Source organism: Parasteatoda tepidariorum, chromosome 3 (genome assembly GCF_982258835.1).
Source record: "Parasteatoda tepidariorum strain Cologne lab strain chromosome 3, Ptep-v5.0, whole genome shotgun sequence".
Lineage (NCBI taxonomy): Eukaryota > Metazoa > Arthropoda > Arachnida > Araneae > Theridiidae > Parasteatoda > Parasteatoda tepidariorum.
Genome location: NC_141757.1, coordinates 50907135 through 50927791, shown reverse-complemented (window position 1 = coordinate 50927791; position 20657 = coordinate 50907135). Strand labels below are relative to the sequence as shown.

General features: G+C 28.5%; 1 protein-coding gene across 1 annotated transcript in view; it reads left to right on the top strand.

The window, feature by feature from the left end:
• Positions 1-20148, top strand: part of LOC107436147 (ankyrin repeat and SAM domain-containing protein 4B) — a 68521-nt gene extending 48373 nt beyond the window's left edge. Inside the window, exons 2-3 of the mRNA XM_016047737.4 lie at positions 14769-15164; positions 18290-20148. Coding sequence (XP_015903223.3) covers positions 14769-15164; positions 18290-19184 — 1291 coding nt within the window. The 3' untranslated portion in view covers positions 19185-20148. The remainder of the gene's footprint in view (positions 1-14768; positions 15165-18289) is intronic.
• The last annotated feature ends 509 nt before the right edge of the window (positions 20149-20657 follow it).

Below are 20657 nucleotides of genomic sequence, written 5' to 3'. Positions count from 1 at the left end.
GTTCATAAATTCAACTAAAACATAGTTAATTATACATATTATCATAGTTGTGATATATTTTTTTATTGATTAAAATAGTAGTGATATTTTAGGAGTAAAAATATTAATGAGCAGAGGGTTAAACTTTTAACTTTAAGGGGTTAAACATTTTAATTTATGCTGTGAAAGGTGACAAATAAAATAATGCACATGCAACATAATATAAATGATATAGGAAACTATTGATGGTTCTTGAAGAGTTAAGTAATGGTTTGTAAACATAAGATTATTTATTTTCAGCTGTTACAATCGTCCCTTTACTTATTGTTACAATCATCCCCAAGACGCCGTTTCAGCTTCATTTGTTAAAAACAATGCTAGTTAATTAACAAAACAAATTTTTTTTATTGAAATGTTAATTAAGGTGTCCACTTACATATTCGGTTAATAATTTTTATTTGTTTAAGCAATATTATTTTGTTACAATATAATATTCTAATACCAAAAAAAGAGTACTTACATAGCGTGAAAATATTTTTTGTGATGTAACTCTTTCAAAAGTACATAAAAATGGTTGCCAGCAGGGATCCTAGGAACCAAATCTAGAGCCCGACACTCGAAATTTTTGCTCTGTTGCAATCGTACCCTGTTATAATTGACCCCACTCTCCCCTATTTAATTTTATAGTTGAACAAGAAAATTTTCGTAAAAAAGTTCAAAAGTACTTATAGCAATGAAATTTAAAATTTGTGTATTAGGCTCAATAGAACTCCTTTGAATCTAAGGTCAACGGAAGTGTAATATATTTATAATATATATATATATATATATATATATATATATATATATATATATATATATATATATATATATATATATATATATATATATATATATATATATATATATATATATATATATATATATATATATATACATAAGTGTTGCGAATGTTGCGACAAACTTCTAAAGGAGCTAGGGCACACCATCAGAATTAAAATTGAACAGGAACCTATGACCGGAAATGGCGTCATACACCACTAGGAGTGCTTTCTGATTATGAACTGTTTCATCATGTGCTTCTTTATTATAAATTGTTTCTTCATGTGATTCTAAACAAGTCATGATAAAAAAGCGTTCCTAGCTGCGTACAACGACATTTCCGGGCATGGGTTTCTATGCCATTTTAACCTTGTAGATGTACCTTAACCGAAACCCCCTGTTATACATAAAGTTTTTAGACTGAAAATGTTGTTTTAAAATAAAGCTGCAGCTTTAGGAAAAAAAACTAATTTCTGATTTGAAATCACCACACCCCCGAATCAGGCAGGATCAAGTATTTCTATAAATGGAACAAAAAATTTGTTCCCCAGTGCCGTAATTCAGTTTAGAAAGCAATTCTGGAAATATATATATTCGAAATAGAGAGTTGTGTTGGTTTTACCCACACTTAACCGTCATTTAACTCGGGTGAGCGACCACATTCTTTGTATCTTTGACCTTTCTATACTTTAGCCACAAATAAATGTCAAAGAAGAAATAATTCTATTTCAGAACTTCCTACATAGAGAAAAAAAATTCTAAATATGAATTTCCGGCTTTCTTATGTTTTTTTCTTCAGTTAGTATGGCAAAAGGAAGTGAATAGTCACATAAAACAATATGGTTTTATGATATAAAAGGATATCATCGGCTTCAGGAGTTTCCTAATGACATTTACAATAATACTAATCGAATGATTGATTGAACACCATTCAGTATCAGAACATTAACTATGTCTGGATGTTGACCTCAGTGTTCGACACAAATTGAATTATTTTCTTTTTTTTCAACAACTTGTTGTATTTTATTCTTTTGTAGTACCATTTTTTGCAGCCTAAAGAGGACACAAAGATTCGATAAATGTTTCTAACTGTACTGATATGCAGAGTTAGAATTTTGTATCTAAAATTACGGTAAAATAACAGACAATAGTCTGTCCATCCGATCAACCGTACAGTTTACGGTAAAAAAGCATTTTGTGCCTTCATGATTTTGAAAATGTTAACGACTAGTATGGTTAAAAAACCGTAATTACAAAACTATACGACTTTTTAACCATTTACAAATAGCATTTTTACAAAACCAATTGAAAAATTTAACTGGACATCACGGTTGAACTGTATTTTATCAAATGAACCATGGTATGTGGTTGATTCAGTTTATCTGGCTGTTTCACAAACTGTAAGAAATGGGAAATACTATACTTTTTTATATTAAGCAGTTTTATGGTGCTGCCTTCTATGCTTGCTTGACTCACAGTGTCGTATTGTAATTATCCTGGCTCACTTGGGAAGTGCAGAACTTTCCAAACTCTTCCTGTGTTGAAGGGAATGTGAGAAATATTGTGGTGCCAACGTTGGGACTCAAACCCCAGTTCTGTCGGTCATGAGATTGATAGATTAGCTCCTTCTGCTATAATATGTATCCAGCTGTAAGGAATTAAGTGGCTTTATTTGGTGGGCCTAGTTTTCGCGATAAAACTTTGGTTACTTAACCGTATTAGGTGAAAGCCGTTAATCAACGATTTTTCTCACAGTTAACAGTTTGAATACCGTCTTATTTATGGTTATTTGTCTGTTTTGTTTGAATATGGTAAAATAACAATTGAGTTAATCGTTACTTAACTATTTTTTCCGAAAACTTTTTAACAATGTAGAATTTTTTTTTTCAAAATCAGGATTTAGTTATAATTTTATACAAAAATATAAATAACAATGAATTTAAAATAATTAATCTCTGCTTTTAAATAATTTTGAGAATTCATAAAATTAATGAGGTTTTACTTACATTAAGTTATAATATAGAGACCTTGCTTAAAAGTAGAGCAACTCCATCCTTTGTTTATTAGGAGTATAGAGCCTTAAGGATTAATGCGAGTAAATTGTTCTCCCCATCTGTGTGTTTCTCGGTGTCTTTTGTTTGAAAACCGAAATAAGGTGAATGTGAAATGGTTTTAAAATAATATAGAATTGGCTTGTATGAACGTAAAAGTGAGTTTATTTTAATTTTTAAAAGTGGTGAAAGCTTAATTCTTATAAGTGGTACAAGGCTTTTTTCAATATAAGGGCAAACCTTTCTTCTTCGAAATATTTATAACAAAAAAAAATTGTCTTGACATAAAAGCGAAAAAATTGACTTGATTAAAATTGCGATCTACATGAGCATGTTATGGCAGTTATTTTTAAAACTTTTTCGGTCTGTTTTAGTAATTCCCAGTAGCGACCTGAAATCTACCTAGGATTAGAGAGATGGGCAGCAGCTTGTCTAGGAAATAAATGTGGCCTGACAGCAATATTGATCAAACTCTTGCCGTTAGTCACGATATCCTTAACCTCCATGACCCCCCGTTGTGGGAATACTTTTAATGATACTATAATTACTAATATAATATTATTTTTGTTGCTTTAAAAATATTTATCTTAGTGACGGAGAATGTTAAAAATAATCTTTATGCACAACTTTGTTTTAAGACTTATGAAAATTAATGAATTATCATTTAACGATTATTTTCCTTATTATTTTCGGAATAGAAAGGGAATAAAATGTCACGAATTCATGGGGCAAAATAATGACTAATTAAAAAGGTATGAATTGATGACAAATTAAATTAATTGAAATCTTTTCGCAAAAAACAACTTTTAATGATAAAGTTTTCTGATGATTTCAGAGTTTTTGAAATAGTGAAAAATATCGACCATCTTATGTTGAAAAATTGAAGCATTAAATTAATTTACTGTTTACCTATCTACATCATTTAATTTACTGGAGTTACTTTTATAAAATTGTTAATTTATCAAGTTTATGTAGCAAATGCTTCTTTGAAACTAGGAATTAGCGAAAATTGTGAAGTAGTTGTATAATTAGTTTACGCTTTTAAAGCAAGTTTAGACTTACGCTAATGGAGTATTTTTGCCATTTTCAAACCAACTTATTTATACTTAATAATATTTTATAGATAATAAAGCAAGAATTACTATATTAATTTTGATAGCATTTATAAAATTCTAATTTTCATAAATGTGGCATTTTACAGAGAGGAAATTTAATGATGTAGAATGACACACAAGGCGGAACGCAACACCATACAAAACTCATTTTATTTGTCTAATATTTTATTTGAATTTTAAGCTCGAACAAACCCTATGGTATTTTAAATTTGAAGTAGTTAAGAAAAATTTGATTTTTCCCATAAAAATATTAATTTTATTTCAATGTTCAAATTTCAGGTTAAATTTTCAAATATGACAGGTAAGGTTTAGTTTTTTATTAAATAATTTACTAAAAAAATCACACTACAACTGTGTATGTATAAGTTCAGACCTATTATGGTTAACTTCTTTATAAATGTGGAGTTATGGGATTTGGTATTTCAAAACATTTAATGACATCTCACAGATGAATAATAGCAATCTAAAATATAGCGTATTTAGTTAAATATTTATAGAAGCAAATAATGTGATTGTGGTTTTATCTAAAATAGTATTGATGAGTGTTAAAAATTCAACTAATTGAGTCTTTGTTTCAAGGTAGAAATATGATATAATGCAGAAAACTCTTGTTCATTAGTTTCTTTAAATATGTATTTCTTCTTAGTTTCTGTTCTCAAAAAAAGAATGTGATGAATTTCACATAATTTTTAATAGATTTAAACTTTTCACATTTTTCTTCCTTTTTTTGCAACCCAAAGCGAGCTAACTTTATACGTTTTTCGTCTAAATTTCAGCAATTCCGTCTAAATTTTCCATTAAGCTTCGAACTTGGGGTAAAAAACTATTTCTTACATCTTGAAATCCCATTAAATCCCGTCAAGACCACTTACTTTGCTTGCCTTAATGACTTTTCACTGCTCTACAAATTGGATCCAATTTGCGAAAGGTTGAAAAACGACATTTTCTAAAGCTGTTAAGAAATAAATCTACTCTTTTAAAACAGCTCCTCCGTGGGCGATCAAATCCTAGCGATCCGGAACGTATGTGTCGAATAAATCAAAGTGTGAAAACGATAAGAACAATAAAAGAATCGTTCATGAAAAAGGAATCGTTCGACAAACTCCTTTTAACGAAATAGTGCAGAAAATGGTCGATTCAAAACCAACTATGACTGAGTTCAAATATCATATCTGGGAGATAATGTTTTATGCTCTATTTTTGATATCGAATAAAAATGACTAAACTTAAGCTTATTAAAATTCCTTAGGGATCAATTTATTAATGAGATATATATTTTGAAGAATACTTTATTGTGCTATTGTTAGTTACAATAAAAAACAGACGGAAGTTATTGGAAAAGTTTCGTACATTTTTTTCCTAGCAATAAGGATTTAAATAAGTTCCTTTTAAGAGAGTTTCATTTTGTTTCAAAAATAATGTTCATTCAAAAAGTAAAGGATTGGATATCATCTTACTCATGGTTATTTGAATATGGTGAAAAAACAATTGAATTAGCTCCTATTTAACCATTTTTTCTGAGAAATTTTTAACACTACAATAAAGCGTCGATGCATGTTCTAGATAATTTTTGGTAGATTCAGGAGTAAATTAGCATTGAGTTCAAATACGAATTAAATATTTACTCTATGTTGCATATTGGAATTTCAAAGTAATAAAGTTTTTTAACAACTTCGTTAACTTCATCTTAGAGAGTTAATTCAACAATATTGCACCATGAGATGATTCTCAATTGTGTTTTATTCATATAGCTTCTAGCAATAGGTCAATAAATAAAATTTCACTGAAATAATAATTCTAAACTCACTGGGGTAAGTTTGGTTATTGCTTTGGTGTTGTCTTCTTTGTGTGGTTCTTCAGGAAATGGGGTTCGCAAAGCGTGGTTAACTCATCAATATATAATGACTTCTTCCCTGCTGCTTTTGTATATCAACGAAAGGTGCAAACAAGTGAAAACGTTCTACTTTCTGCAATTAAAATTCTTTTCCTTTGCAATTAAAAAGTAATCATCATGAAAAAAATTGAATCGAATGAAATACTTTTCTATGAGATAGCTTGGATGATTATGTGTTTATGAGTTTTGAATGCATAGCGATTATTAAAGCTCAATTTTAATTTAATGCTTTATTAGGAGAACTATTTTCTTAAATTTATTAAGTTGCAGATTATTTTAAAAATTGTTGTGATCTGACTTATGTTGAGCCGATTAAAAAAATTCATTTATATCTAAATGTCATTACATTTCTGTTATAAATAACGAGTTTTTATTTGCCTTATTATTTATAACATATTCGAACTATAAATTTTCTTGATCAATTATCTGAAGGTGCCAAGTAATAGTTCTAAAATAAATAATGATCTATAGGACTAGTTTAGTTTCAATTAGGTTTCTGTATTAATTATTTTCACAGAACAGTTTTATGGAAATGTTTTTATTTGAGAACTATTTTCATCGCGATGTTAACCATTCCGCATTACCTAGGCTTCGTCAGCCTATATACATCATTTTCTAGCTCTATCATTTATATCATTTTCTAATTCTAGTTCTTTTATAGTACTAATTTGATATTTAGCCTACTTTTATATTATAACTTTTTCTCATAAAAATAAAAGGAGTATTGAAAACGCTTTGATTAGTTGAACATAATTTTCATTTTTTTTTCGTTTAATGCCGTCTATTCTTTTGACTAAAGTCGTATAACGTAAGCTATTAACTACAATTTGCTTTAACTGAAACAGTATAGTAGTCAAACTGATCACATAACAAACCTCGTACTTCAAAATGCTTTAAAAAGTTTCTTTTCTAAAAAACTAGTTTTTTCTAGTATTTATTCCTAATGTTGAGCTGGAGTTGAACACCATAGTACAACATGGGGCACCATAATGCATGTACGTGCTCTGAATATTTTATTTTACTTATTGTTACACTCAATCTGCTGAAAATTAAATAGTTTTTCTAGTAATGAATAATTTTGTAAAAATAAAAGTTTTTGTAAAAATTTCTTAAAGCAATTAACTCCTAATCACAATTTTAATAAGGCTGTTAGAATAAGATCTTTAATTATATTCTGTAATTATAATTGTAATTATTGTTTAAAATGCATACTAGCAATGCTTTTATGGAATGTAAACGTAAATCCTTTTTTGACTTAATTTGCTTCAAGTCTTTACTTATATTTAAAATTTGTTTTAATATTTAAAAGTGAAAGGATTAGGTCACTACACACTAAAAGTAAAATTATAATGAAACTTAAATCTGGAAAAATCATTTACATCAAATACTGAAATTGTTCTACGTAATTTAAAGCAGGGAAAAAAGCAGCACTTTTTTGCAAAAAACGGAATTATTTTAGTATTTTAATATATCTATAAAATAGGCTTCAAAAATGAACTTAAGCTTTAAATGTGAAAAACATTCCCCTAAATATTGTTCTCCAATTAAATATTCTTCAACTTATATTTTAAATACAGATTTTGTTAGTGTCACGAATTGCTTTTTTTAAAAAAAAAGTTATAGACACACCTTGAATATTCTTAGAAAAAACCTGAAACTGATTTTTAAATACCTCTAAACAACAAGAAGACATAAAATTACCAGCCGATTGATTATTAGAGAAAAGGCCATAAGTTCAAACCTCGTTGGCTCTAAATATATATAATTTTATAACAGCAAACCCTCATATATCTTTCAATTCTATGTCCATATATTTTTGCTCATACTTCTTCCTACACTGAGAAAAAAAAAGTTTGGTCAAAACTACCAGAATATGATAAAATTTACCGTGTCGTGTGTAACACCAAAAGCTCGTTAATTTTTACTGAAGCGTTTTTATAATGCTTTAGGTAAAATTAACAGTAAAATATCTTTTTAATCTGTGTAAAAATGTGGTAAAGTTTGTTAAATTTGTTTATTCTTGGTACCTTAGAGTATGGCATAAAAAACATTTATTCGGTTCAATTTACATTTCAGTCTGGTATTTTTACGATTCGTATGGTAGTAAGAACTATAATTGTGAAAACTAGAATTTTCGGTGATCTGTTACATTTATGAAGGGAAAAATTACCCCGTAAATGGTTTAAATATCATATATTTTGGTTTCATAACCATAATTGTTTTTTTTTTCCTTAGTTTTCTCTGTAATGTCATTATCATATAGTACAGTAGTTTTACCAAAATTTTTCTTCCGTGTATGAAACACATTTTATTTCAATGTTTAATTGAACTTATTTTCTTCCTTTTTTTAAATACAAAAGAATTTCAGCAGCTAAGGATAAAACTATAATTTAATTTAAATATGAAAAAAATTTGTTATTACATTACCCACGACCATACTATGGAGCTTCAATAGAAACGATCAAACTTTGAACTAATACCGGACTTCCTCCCAAATTCGTAAAAAACTGAATTATTTAAGTATTATAGTAATAATAAAACATGTTTGAGAAAAAAACATCAATTTTAGCCCTATTTGTGAACAAAAACTAATAAGACTCAAAGTAAAAAAAAAAAAAAAAAAAAAAAAAAAAAAAAAAAAAACAAGATTAAATTTCCTTCAATTCCTATTTTAAATAAAGGCTTTTTGGCAAAAGTCTGTCACGAAGTTTTGTTTTAAAAAAAGCAGTAAACATAGCTTAGAAATTCTTACATAAAAAACCCTAGCAACTCAATTTTAAATATCTCTGAAATCTCAGAAACAACAAGAAGACCCATAATTGTTAGCCCATCAACACCTTTTCAAACGCGAAACGTGACAGCTCTCTAAGAGAAAGTGTCAAAAGTTCAAACTTCGGTGGCTCTAAATATATAATTTTATAATAGCGAACCCTCATATATCTTTCACTTCCGGCTCCAGAAACTACCGCAGGCGCCATTTTTGCGCAAACTTCTTCCCTATAACTTACAATTTTTTGGTCGATGTTGGTTGGAATTAGGTTTCCTTCCTTATCGATATGTGGGTGGATTAAAAGAAGACTTTTTTCCGACCTAAAAATGTTCGCAGCACGACTTGATGTTTATGGTACTGACCACTGATGCATTACGATCTGCTTTAAACCATTAAAGAATATGCTAAACTCTTTAGCCAGATCAAAATCTTTAACATTTTATTTACTTTTTTATCGTAATAGACAGTCTAATAGTCTTTGTGTTGAACTATTTGTCGTGATTTATACATATGTCTGGATCTTATGAATGCTCGTTGAAAAACGAAATTTAAGGCCTCTCATTATCGAACTTTAGTTTCACCATACTTTGTTGAATTGCGTTTGTAATGAATATAAATATCACTATCGTTTATTTTAATTCATTATGAATTTATTTATAGCTGTATAGTTTAACTTAGTTTTTATCAAAGTGAATTACAAGTAGGGGTTATATATTACTATTCTTAAGAGGTTATTCACATTATTATTTTATACCCTTGCTTGTTAAATGCATTTCCATATGACTAATCTCGATCTACTCTTATAAAGGGAAGTTTGTCCAGAAGAGTTATAATCTCCTTGTTAAAATTTAACGATATTTATAAGTTTGGTATTTATAAGTTAACTTTTTATTTTGGAAAGAGTTTATGCATTATAAATGGTGGCTATATATTACTTTTTCTATTTTCAATTTAAACTGCTTTAATTTTGATATATTTTATTTTATCTGTCACTAAATATAAAATATGACGTTTGTCACGAATACAGTTTGGCTATTTATTAACAAATGAAGTATGGATGCAATATTTTTTTTTCTACATTGAGGAAAAAGTATGGTCAAAGCTACTATAATATGGAAAAATTCTCAAAATTCAAAAAAAAATATGTGGAAAAAATCGTTTTAAAATGGGTGCCGTAACAAAAGAATAAAAATAAAATTATTTTAAAAATTGATTCAGTGTTTTCAGAGAAAAATGTAACAGAATCGGTATTTCCAAGATGGACTGCACCGAGAAAAAAAATGTGGTCAAAACTACAGACCCACAGAGCAAGAAACATGGTAAAATTTACTTTGTTTCCTTCTGTATGGGAACACCAAAAATCACAATAATTTTTATCGAAGGGCTTTGATAATGATTTTGGCAAAATTGACAGTAAAAAATTGTTCTATAATACGTGTTAAAATTTGGTAAATGTGATAAGAGTTGGTAATTTTATCATGATACCTTGGAACATGGCATAAAAACCATTCATTCAGTAAAATTTTCTTTTCAATTTTGTATTTTTACAATACACGTAGTAATAAGATCTATAATTTTGTAAGCCAGAACTTCTGGTAATACGCTGCTTTGTCATATGAACAGAAAAATTACTAAACAAATGGTTTATAAACAGTATAATTTTGGTTTTATTACTGCGTACTGCAATGCGATAATTTTACCAAAATTTTTTTTCTCCGTATACAATTTTTTGTGATTGTTTTGTGTTAGTTTCCATCTTTTTAAGTTAATTTATTTCTTGCCATTTTTTAAAATTAAACATTAAAATAAAATGCTCTTTTCTGAATACAAAGTTTCGGAAACTGTTACAAAAGACTGATCTTTTTAATTTAGAATGAAATGGGCAACAGTTATGCGTGCAAAAATTAAAGCCCACTTTGGGCTAGGAATGTTCAGTATATGAACTACATGTTTCATACCAATTCTACAAAAAGGAGATAATTTATGAAAAATGTATAAAATAAAGCAGATAATTTTTCTATTTAGCTTAAAAAAATCTCAAGAAAACATGTATTCTTTGAAATCAAGTAATATAACTCTCTTCCTAAAAAGCAGGCGTTATCTTACAATAATTTTACAGATAAATGTAAATACCGTTGGTCGACAAAACTTTTATAAATGATAGGTTACATAAATTCTATATTAAATATATTATTAAATATATTCTTAACTTACAAGTATATAGTATATTGATTAAATGCTTATTTGAAATATAAATTACAATGTCTTTTAACTGCTCTCATTCATTTATTTATTTTGTAAACTTTAAAATTCTAATGTGGGCCTAGATATTATGAAGTTCATGTTTGAAAATTTTACACATGTCTTCTATTTCAATTGATTCCATTCCAATTAATGATTTTCTACAATTTTGAGTGTCAGTTGCTATGAATGCTTCTAATTAGCTTCGACAAAATACTTTGTTTTACGTCATAAAAGTTTAGATTAATAGGAAGGAAAAAGAAATTTGTAGAGAAGTGAAAAGTCATTAAGGCAAGCAAAGTAAGTGGTCTTGAAGGGATTTAATGGGATTTCAAGATGTAAGAGATAGTTTTTTAAAAATTTCAGAAATTATTCTCGACTATTTGCACTATTTCATTCCTAATCACGCTCATATCCATATCTTGTTCATAATCCTATTTTCTGAAACATGTTTTGTTAACAGCATTTTATATTACACGACTAAAACTTACAAATTACTTATAAAATTTAGGTCCAAATGTTTTGTTTCTTTTAATTAACTATTACTTAATTCTTCCTTTTTTTTTGTTTAACGTTACAAAAATTTAATGTTCTATCAAAAAGAATTTTAAAAATTTCAGAAATTATTTCAGAAGTATTGCATTATATAAATCCTAATAACATATATACACTATAAAAAATTCCAGGTAAATTTACAGTACCGGTACTAAGAATGCCAGTACGTACCATTTACCCTCAAATCAATTTTTATCAGAACATATTACGGAACCAAAAATCTGATATACCGTACTTTTTACAGTAATAATTAGTGTAAAATCGCCGAATCACTCTAATTAAATAAGTATTACTGTAAAAATTACAGTATAATATTTTGCAGTAAAAATAGATTTTACGATTAAATGGATTTTATGAATGATGCACCTAAAGTACCTGTGTTTTATACAAAATTTGATCCGGAATTTTTTTTACAGTGTATCATCATATTCATTATCTGACTTTCAAACATGCTTTGTTAATTATCTATATACATATTTCTCTTACACGGCGACAAAAAAAAGCCTCATTACAACTCCCCGAATGGCAACGCTAGAAAATCGATCAATGATTGCCGCTAAAAATGTCACATGTCAAAGCTAGAGGAGGTGGCTCAGCATATAGCGCTTTTAAAAACGGAAACTGAAATAACCCGTGAGCATCAGCTGCGGCAATCTCATACTATTAAGCTAGGCAGAAGTGAGTAGTCTTTGCCGATAGATCTCTATTTTAGTATTTTATCGAAAGCGCTTTTTTTCACGAATTTATATATTACGAATTTATTTGACGATTTTTGATTTATATCACGAATTTTTTTGTTTTATTATTGTTATTAGTTATTCATTGAAAAATTAGTCTCAGTCGTGCTGTCACGCTTTAAGATTTTATACTATAACACATTTCTAATAGGTTTAGCGAATTACATGTCATTTATTTGAATTCGAATTTATTTTAATGACTTAGTATTTACTAAAAAGATGTACTTTTTTTGAAATAAAAAGTTGTCATATGGATTTGAATGATTGCTTTGAATTCTTAGAATTTTGTGCATTTACAATGTACCTAAGTTAGTAGCAAGCGAAGCGAGCTTGGTTTCCGAAGCAAACAATATAAGATTGCGTAGCAATTTTCGGGGAGTTGGCGAGCGTTAGCGAGCTGGGGGCGCAGCCCACTAGTGTTTTATATTACATGATCAAAACTTATTTCAAATAACAGATAAATTTGAATCCCAAAGTTTTATTTCTGTCAACTAACTGCATCGAAATCTTTCTTTTTTTGTTTGAAGTTAAAAAATAATAAATTGGTATTCTATCAGAGAAACTTAAAAATTTAAAATTTTTTTACAGTAGTTATTACACTTTTTCATTCACAATCACACATATATCCACATCCGTTCATTACTTATTTCCTTAAACGTGTTCCGTTAATCATATTTTTAATTAGATGAATGAAATCTCATCAAACTAGTAATTAAACTCGCAAAAAAATATTTCAATAATTCGAATAGTAGCGGCACAATTCTACCTATATCAGTTATTGTTACGCGCTGCTGAACATATTAGTTATGCCAAACTTTCATTACCACGATGACAAGACCGAGGGAGTCACTTAATGTCGTGACACGACGGTCTGGTGACTTTTCCCCGTACATGGATGGTCACGGTCAATACACGCAATGGTAACTAACATTTATTTATTTATTTTGAACCCACAGCTTTATACCTATATCGTAACAAACCACCTGTGAAACGAGACGAGGTCACTTTCACGTTGCTCGTCTTTTTTTTTCTTCTTTTCTTTCTTAACAGTTCGGAATGTTGGCCAAACAGAAAATGATTTGACATAGCATCGAGGGGTCAGAGTTTGTGCTATGGCGATAATTTGTTAATTTGAATGATACTGCGGAAATACCTTGTTTGGAGTTAAATATAATTAGAGTGACATGAAGAGAAAAAAGTTGATTCGGTCATGAAATGTTAGTGACTTACCGGATTTGAAAAACATATTGTTTCGAATGTTACGATGGCATTTTTGCAAAAAATAAATGCACTTACTTTTCTAGTTTTTTGTGGTGCTGAACGTAAAAATACACGTAGAGTTTTTGCTACTCGCATAGTTCCGGTTTTTTAATTATTTGTTACTCGTTATGAGAGTTTCTTTTTCATTGATCTATTATCGGAAACGGAAGTGAGAAATTTTTCTACAGTAGTTATCATAAATTAAGGAAAAGAATCACAAAAATGACCGTAACTCCAAAAGTTAAGCATGATAATCAATGAAACTGGCACACGTTATAATGCACATAATTTTGTATAAAATGACGTAAAAAGTATTAACTAGACAATTATGGTGTAACAGAAATTAGGACATGTATGAAATGAACAAATCAAATGTGTCAGTTTAAAATGAGAAAATTCCTTCAGTATGAATACCTACAGCAATATAGCACATACAGTGATGCTTTTAATTATTGGGTCTACCAGCTCCATAGGAAGTGTAAGCCATTGTTATTGCAAAGTAGTTGCAAGATTTGCAAGGTTCTGAGAAGGAGAATTGAGAGCAGTTATTTATTACTCGCTCTTTTCGTAATTTTTCCTCCAGGATAACCAGTGTAGTTAACGCACGTTGATAAAGTTTTGTATCTTAACCTTCAGTAACATTAAGTTTTTTAACCTTCTGAGTTCAAATTAAAGGCGAATACAGCTGAAATTTTTTTTGTGAAATTATTATACATAAACTGCATTTGGAAAAGAAAATTACCGATTGCAAATAAAATTCGTTTATCCATAGATCTTAAAATCACTTTTATAATAATTTATTACTTTGTAATATCTAATTTACAAATTGTTGAAAATATTTTAAGTTGTCAGGTATTCGAAATTTTGCAAATTCAATACAGGAAAAATTCAATTTGATTTCTGAGAAACAGTTAGACAGATCTCATTCAAATTTAATATTTAATAACATTCTTTAAAATGTAAAAATTACCTAACTTTACATACCTTACAATTCAAAATCTTTTCTACTATTATAGTACGTGAAAGAATAAAAAGTAATAAAAGCTATTAAAATTTATTCTTTGACGAAACTACTTTTACACAAACATCTATCCCCTGAGCCACAGCGGGGTTTCGGAGAAATATTGTAAATTTTGATTTCAAAATATTATTTTAACATAATTGGCAAGATATGTTTTTAAACTCCTCATATAATATATCAATCATTTTTGTTTCTCTTTGTTATTTATTTTTTGATTGTGCGCTGTTTGATTAACCTATATATATATATATTATATATCAGTGTTTTCAAACTCTTTTTAAAATAAATTAAATAAAATAATGAGAATTTGCTTATATTTTCAGAGGGGATCCAGACAAATGTGATTTTTACGGCAACACATGCCTTCATTGTGCTTCTGGCAATGGACATATAGACTGTGTTTCCTTTCTGGTCAATTTTGGAGTCAATTTGTGGGCTCTGGACAACGATTTTCATACTGCCAAAGATGTTGCCGTTCTTAACCAAAAGAATGAAGTTTTGAGGCTTTTGGATCAAGCTCAATCCAAACATGCTCTCGTCAATAAGAAACTAGTGCAGAGGTTAAAGGAAAAGAGCGTGTACGATGCAGAAAAGAGGATAAAAAGCTACAGAAAGTTACAACAAAAGGCAGCCAAGAAAGCCGAAAAAGAAGAAAAGGAGAGGCTGGCCTCTGTTGATGGATTAAGATCGTCACTTACAGCTTTTAGAAGAGATTCCAGGTAAGCGAAAATCCATTGAATGTAAATAAATTTTCATAAAATGAATAATTTGAACAGCATCAAAAATATTCTGTTGTTTTTACACTGTTAGAAATGGTAAAATACATCGGCATGGTAAAAACAGGGGCAGCAGTCTGTCTATCCAATTAACCATTAACCGTAAAGTATACGGTAAAGAATCTGCATGAAATCCATCTGCAAGGAACTGACTTCATTAGATGAGTTCAGTTGGTGCAATAAAATTCTGGTTATTTAACCGTATTAGGTGAAAGCAGTTAGTAATCTGTTTTTTTCCCTCGCAGTTAAAAAATTCTGTTACAGTTGAGTACCATCTTATTTATGATTATTTGGCTATTTTGTTTGATTATATTGTAATAACAATGAAATAAATTGTTGTTTAGTTTATTTTTTATTACAATGTAAAAAGTTGCGGAGCAAATTACGGTAAAAAGTATTTTCACCCTGAGTGCAGCCTCCATAAAATATATTTCACCTTAAAATTTATACATTAATATTTACAGTTATATTTAATTACCGAAATTCAGTAAATATTACTGTAAAAGTTGCGGTATGTCAGAATTTTTTACTCTGTAAATTTTATGGTATAAAGTACTGGCACCCTGAGTCCTGGTACTTTTTAACATAATTTGATCAGTAATTTTTTTACGGTGCATAATTTTGCTGAAGTATGCTGATTATCTCAGCAATCAGGCAATCAGCAACAAATAATCTGTATATTGTTTGAAGACTTGATTATTTTTATCATCCATTAAATATTGCCATCGTATTCTTATTACACTTGAAAAATCAACTTACACCATCAGGAAATGGGGACCTAAGCTTTGATTATTATTTTTCAATGATATGCCAAAAGTATATTAAGTTGAATATAAAATTCCTGTTATTTTCATACGAGAACCATTTAATTGTTAACTATCAATGTTTTTATTTCATTTTTTTGCATTGCATTTCAAAATATTTTGAAATGATCCTGTCAAACATTTCATTTCTGCTTTCATTTATCACGCTTTTTTTCCTTAAAACAAACTGAATATCCAAAGATTACCTGCTGTTTCATAAAAGTCACACCCTCCCGACATTTAAAATCGTTTTGTAATTCCACTGTTCTAAGAAACAGTTAATAATGATTCAACAAAGCAAACATGGATGTTAGGAAGTCATGAATAATTCTATTTTATTTTATTTTCATCTCTATATTATTGTGTTGAAGTTTGTGCAGAAATACTTTTACTCATTTTCCGAAAAAATAGTTCGTTATTGAATCATAATACAAACATTTTTAGCAGTTACATGTAGAAGTGTGAGGATGCTTTGGTCAAACGCATCTATTAAATGCTAGATAAAATTAAAATAATCACTGTAGTCAATTCATTACAATTTAATCAAAATGTTATTGCAAAGATTTACAAAAATCTAGATCCATATTTTAAATCCATTTCTTTGCATAAGCGGGTATTTTTCAATAGTAAAAAAAATTATTGATTCTATGTATGCTCATTTTTGTCTTAATAAGAACATTCCTATTTTTTATCAATATAAAACTTCATTACTAAATCTATTTGAAAATTATACATAATATTTTCATAAAACACTTTGCTACTACAAAGTATTTATCCGTTAAAAATTATTATTATTATAATAAAAATATTAATAATAGATTTAATGTTTTAGTGTTCTTATTGATTAGCTGGATAGTTGCCTTTCTATCCTATCCTTTGCTCGCTATTAACTTTGATCCATATTATATAGTCATGTTGCTACATCCTTAATAATGTAGTTTTTTAATTATGTTTCAGTATAGTTTCAAACAATAAGACTCATTGATTTGCATCTTAATATGATAGTTTTTATCTCCTTTTGATTTTTATACCTTTTACTCAGGTTAAATATATCCCTGATATATAAATCCCTTTCCTCTTAATCTTAAAGTAAACAATTCATGTTCAGTGCTTTTAAAATACTGATGTTGAAATGAAATGTATGTTTTTGTCTTTTTCGATACTGTATCCATGCGTAATTAGAGTATGCTACACTGTTATATCAATTTTAAATCAAGATAGAGTTTCTGTTCCACTGAATTCAAAATAAGTAGAAATTGTGAAAGTAATTCTTGCTTTTAAGTCTATTTTTGTAAGAAGAAAAATTAAATAAAAACTTTTAAATTATCTTCTTTCGCGGAGCTATTGGAGCTACTTACATCTGTTCTTCAAAACCGGTAGCATATTTATTTTCTTAAGATTATTTTTCTTTCGAAAAGTAATGTTTATATTTATTTCTTGAAAATATTTGATTGCTTTCATTGTGCTCATTTTAAAATGAAGCCATTTAGAATTGAACAACAATTCAATATAAACACATTCGTTAAGTTGTCGTTAAATATAAATATTTCATTTATTATTTTCATTCATTTATTTTCATTATATTTCATTACTATATTTCAATTAAATGTTTTCATTTTTCTTATCAATTTGTCTTTATATATTGAATTTTTTTTTCAAAATAAGCGAATGAAAACATTACAATATATGATGAAAAGTTATTTCATAAGTAATTTAAATATTAAAAAAAAAAAAACTGAGAGATTATAAAATAGTATAAACAGAAGTATTTAATTTTAAATGAACTGGACCAGAATTCGTATAAAAAAATTAAATTTCTTTAAAGTAAAATTTCGAATATAATTAAAATTTCTTTCATCAGCGGTATTTATTTGAAATCAACTACCGAATCACCAGAAAGTTGTGAAGATCATATTTTATTTTTCTTATCATATTTTAGACCTACATTATACAGGGTTATTCATAATTCCCTCCGCCTGTAAACGCCATTTTTCTTTACTACAACTGGCTTCAGTGGTACATGTTACTGCCATCTACCGGCAACTGCTTAAATTAAAACTTGAATACTTTCGGAATAATTTCATATGTTCTTTTTTGCCATATTAGTCTTCGCTTATTTACTATTACGCTTCGAAACCCCGGAGGGAATTATGAATAACCCTGTATAACTACTTTTTTATACTTTTCACTTTATATTTCTAATATTTTTTTATTTAATATAGTTTTACTAAATTCCTATTTCAATATAAAATTTATTTATTTCAGAAACTCCCAAAATGCCCAAAAGTTTTCCGACATAGTCAACAACGGAAAAGATAAGGAATCCTCTTTAAAAAAGTCAACGTCTACGGAACGCAAGAAAAAAAGTGTCGTGTTTAGGCCCGGTGACATAATTACAAGAGATGAAGAGTTGGACAATCGTTCTTCAAACTATACTGAAATTAAAAGGATACCACGGATATCAACCCCTGATTATGTCAAAGAGAGCGAAGATGGTCATTCATCTCCAGACAATCCATCTCGCAGCACATCCGATACGCATTCCAGTGACGACGCGAACAGCGACGTGTTGCAAACTGCCGATTCTGGAATAGGGGACGAACTCCACGAGACATCGTCCTCTCACGTCAGCATCTTCGACCGACCAGGATTCGGGACTGTTGCTTTCAGGAGTTCCTTAGTCAATCTAACAGCTCTGACTACAACAGCCACGGTACTGGATAATGGTAGCAGGGACAATAACAGAAATTCGTACGAGAACTGTGGAAACCAAAATCACAAAAATCTCTCGTCCACTGTTTCTGATAGCATAGGCAGTGCGAGTAGTCTGGTGAGAAGGCACATCCACTGGGAAGACGAATACGAAGCTGATGACTTTGACGAAGCTGATGATGACGACTCTGATGACGAAGTATCAGATGACGAAGACTGCGAAGCAACGGACCCTTTGTCGTTATTCTTGACTACCGTAGGGTTAACGGAATATTTGCCCCTTTTTCAATCAGAACAAATTGATTTAGAATCTTTGTCTCTTCTGTCTGAAGAGGATTTGAAGGCTCTAGGGATGCCCCTAGGACCCAGGAGAAAGTTAAATAAAGCGGTTGAAGAGAGAATGAAGACTTTGAAAGATCCTGGAATTGTGCACGATAGTCAACTTTAATGAAACTAAAGAGAATTTGTTCTTTTTAAAACTTGTGATTTGCTTCGTTCTGTTTTTTACAAGATTAGGTATGGTGTACATATTAATTTTTATGCATGCAGGATTTGTCAAAGAAATTTGGTGAATTGTAATAATAGAAAATTAGATCTGTAAGTTACACTTTATTTCAATTGCGTAATAATGTAAATTTTTTGAAATTTTGTCCATAGAAAATTTTAATGTAGTGCTCTATAAATGCTTTATGAACTACTTTAAAGTTATACTTAAAAATTTATAAGAGTAAAACTTTTTGAAAAATATCAGAAAAAAAGGGTTTCAAATGTATGAATCTTGGTTATTGCTTTATATTAATTAAGATGTGAATTCTAAATTTATTCTAAATTATTATCTTTTTCAAAATACATTGAAAGTTAGTTTCCATTAAAAATCTTTTGTCTTGAGAATTGAATGAATCGAATTGATTGAATTGAATTGAGAATTTTGTTTTGAGAACTCACTCATTTATTTTTTTCATAAGTCATTTTGGATTTATATAAATTTAATTTTATATTTATAATAAGGTTTAAAAATAAATTCAAAATTTTTAAGTGTGACTATATTCATTCATGGAACAGAAACACATATTTTCGAAATTAATAATTTTTGTTTAAAAAATATTTTTGAAATGATAAAAGAGCTTATGATTGTGAATAGTATTTGTGAAAATTTATTTTATGGATTAAAAACCTATGTAAACTTATTTATGCACAATAATCAATTTTTTCGTGTATTTTGTATGAAAATTTCTACATTGTAAAAAATTTGAACATACTTTCGTATAATAATGTTTTGACAAATGTTTATTACGAGAAAATATTTATGAAAATATATGCTGAAAATTAATGAAATGGATATAAGTAAAATTTGTATATTTATTTATGAATTATTTTTATACATTTTAAAAAAAGAGTGATTATTTTGTATCTGAAATTAAATTAAAAAAAATAAACCGTGTGGTTAATTTATTAAACTTGATTACACACAACAAACGAGTTTAAAACATTCCAAATTCACACCTTATCATTATTGAGTTTATTTTTCTTGAGAAATTATAAATACTTAATTTGAACTCTAGAAAATTGTAATGTTAATAAACATTTGACAAAACTGAGGACAAATAATAGTTAGCCGTTAAATGAAGTTCCATAAAATAATGTTTTCTTTTTAACTTGCAGCGAAGCTGATTTTTTTCTAAATACACTATTGCTAATGTTTATAAACTATTTCTTAATTTTTGCTTATAACTACAATGTTTATAGCTGGATATATATTATTTTATATTAATTAAATTTATACTCATAAAATTATTCAAACTATTTATATTTCGATAACTTCATTTCATATTACTAGTTGAATACCAGTTCTTCCTACAGGATAAAATCGATATTAATTAACCCAATGCAATAATTCGCAAAAAAGAAAATCACATAATGG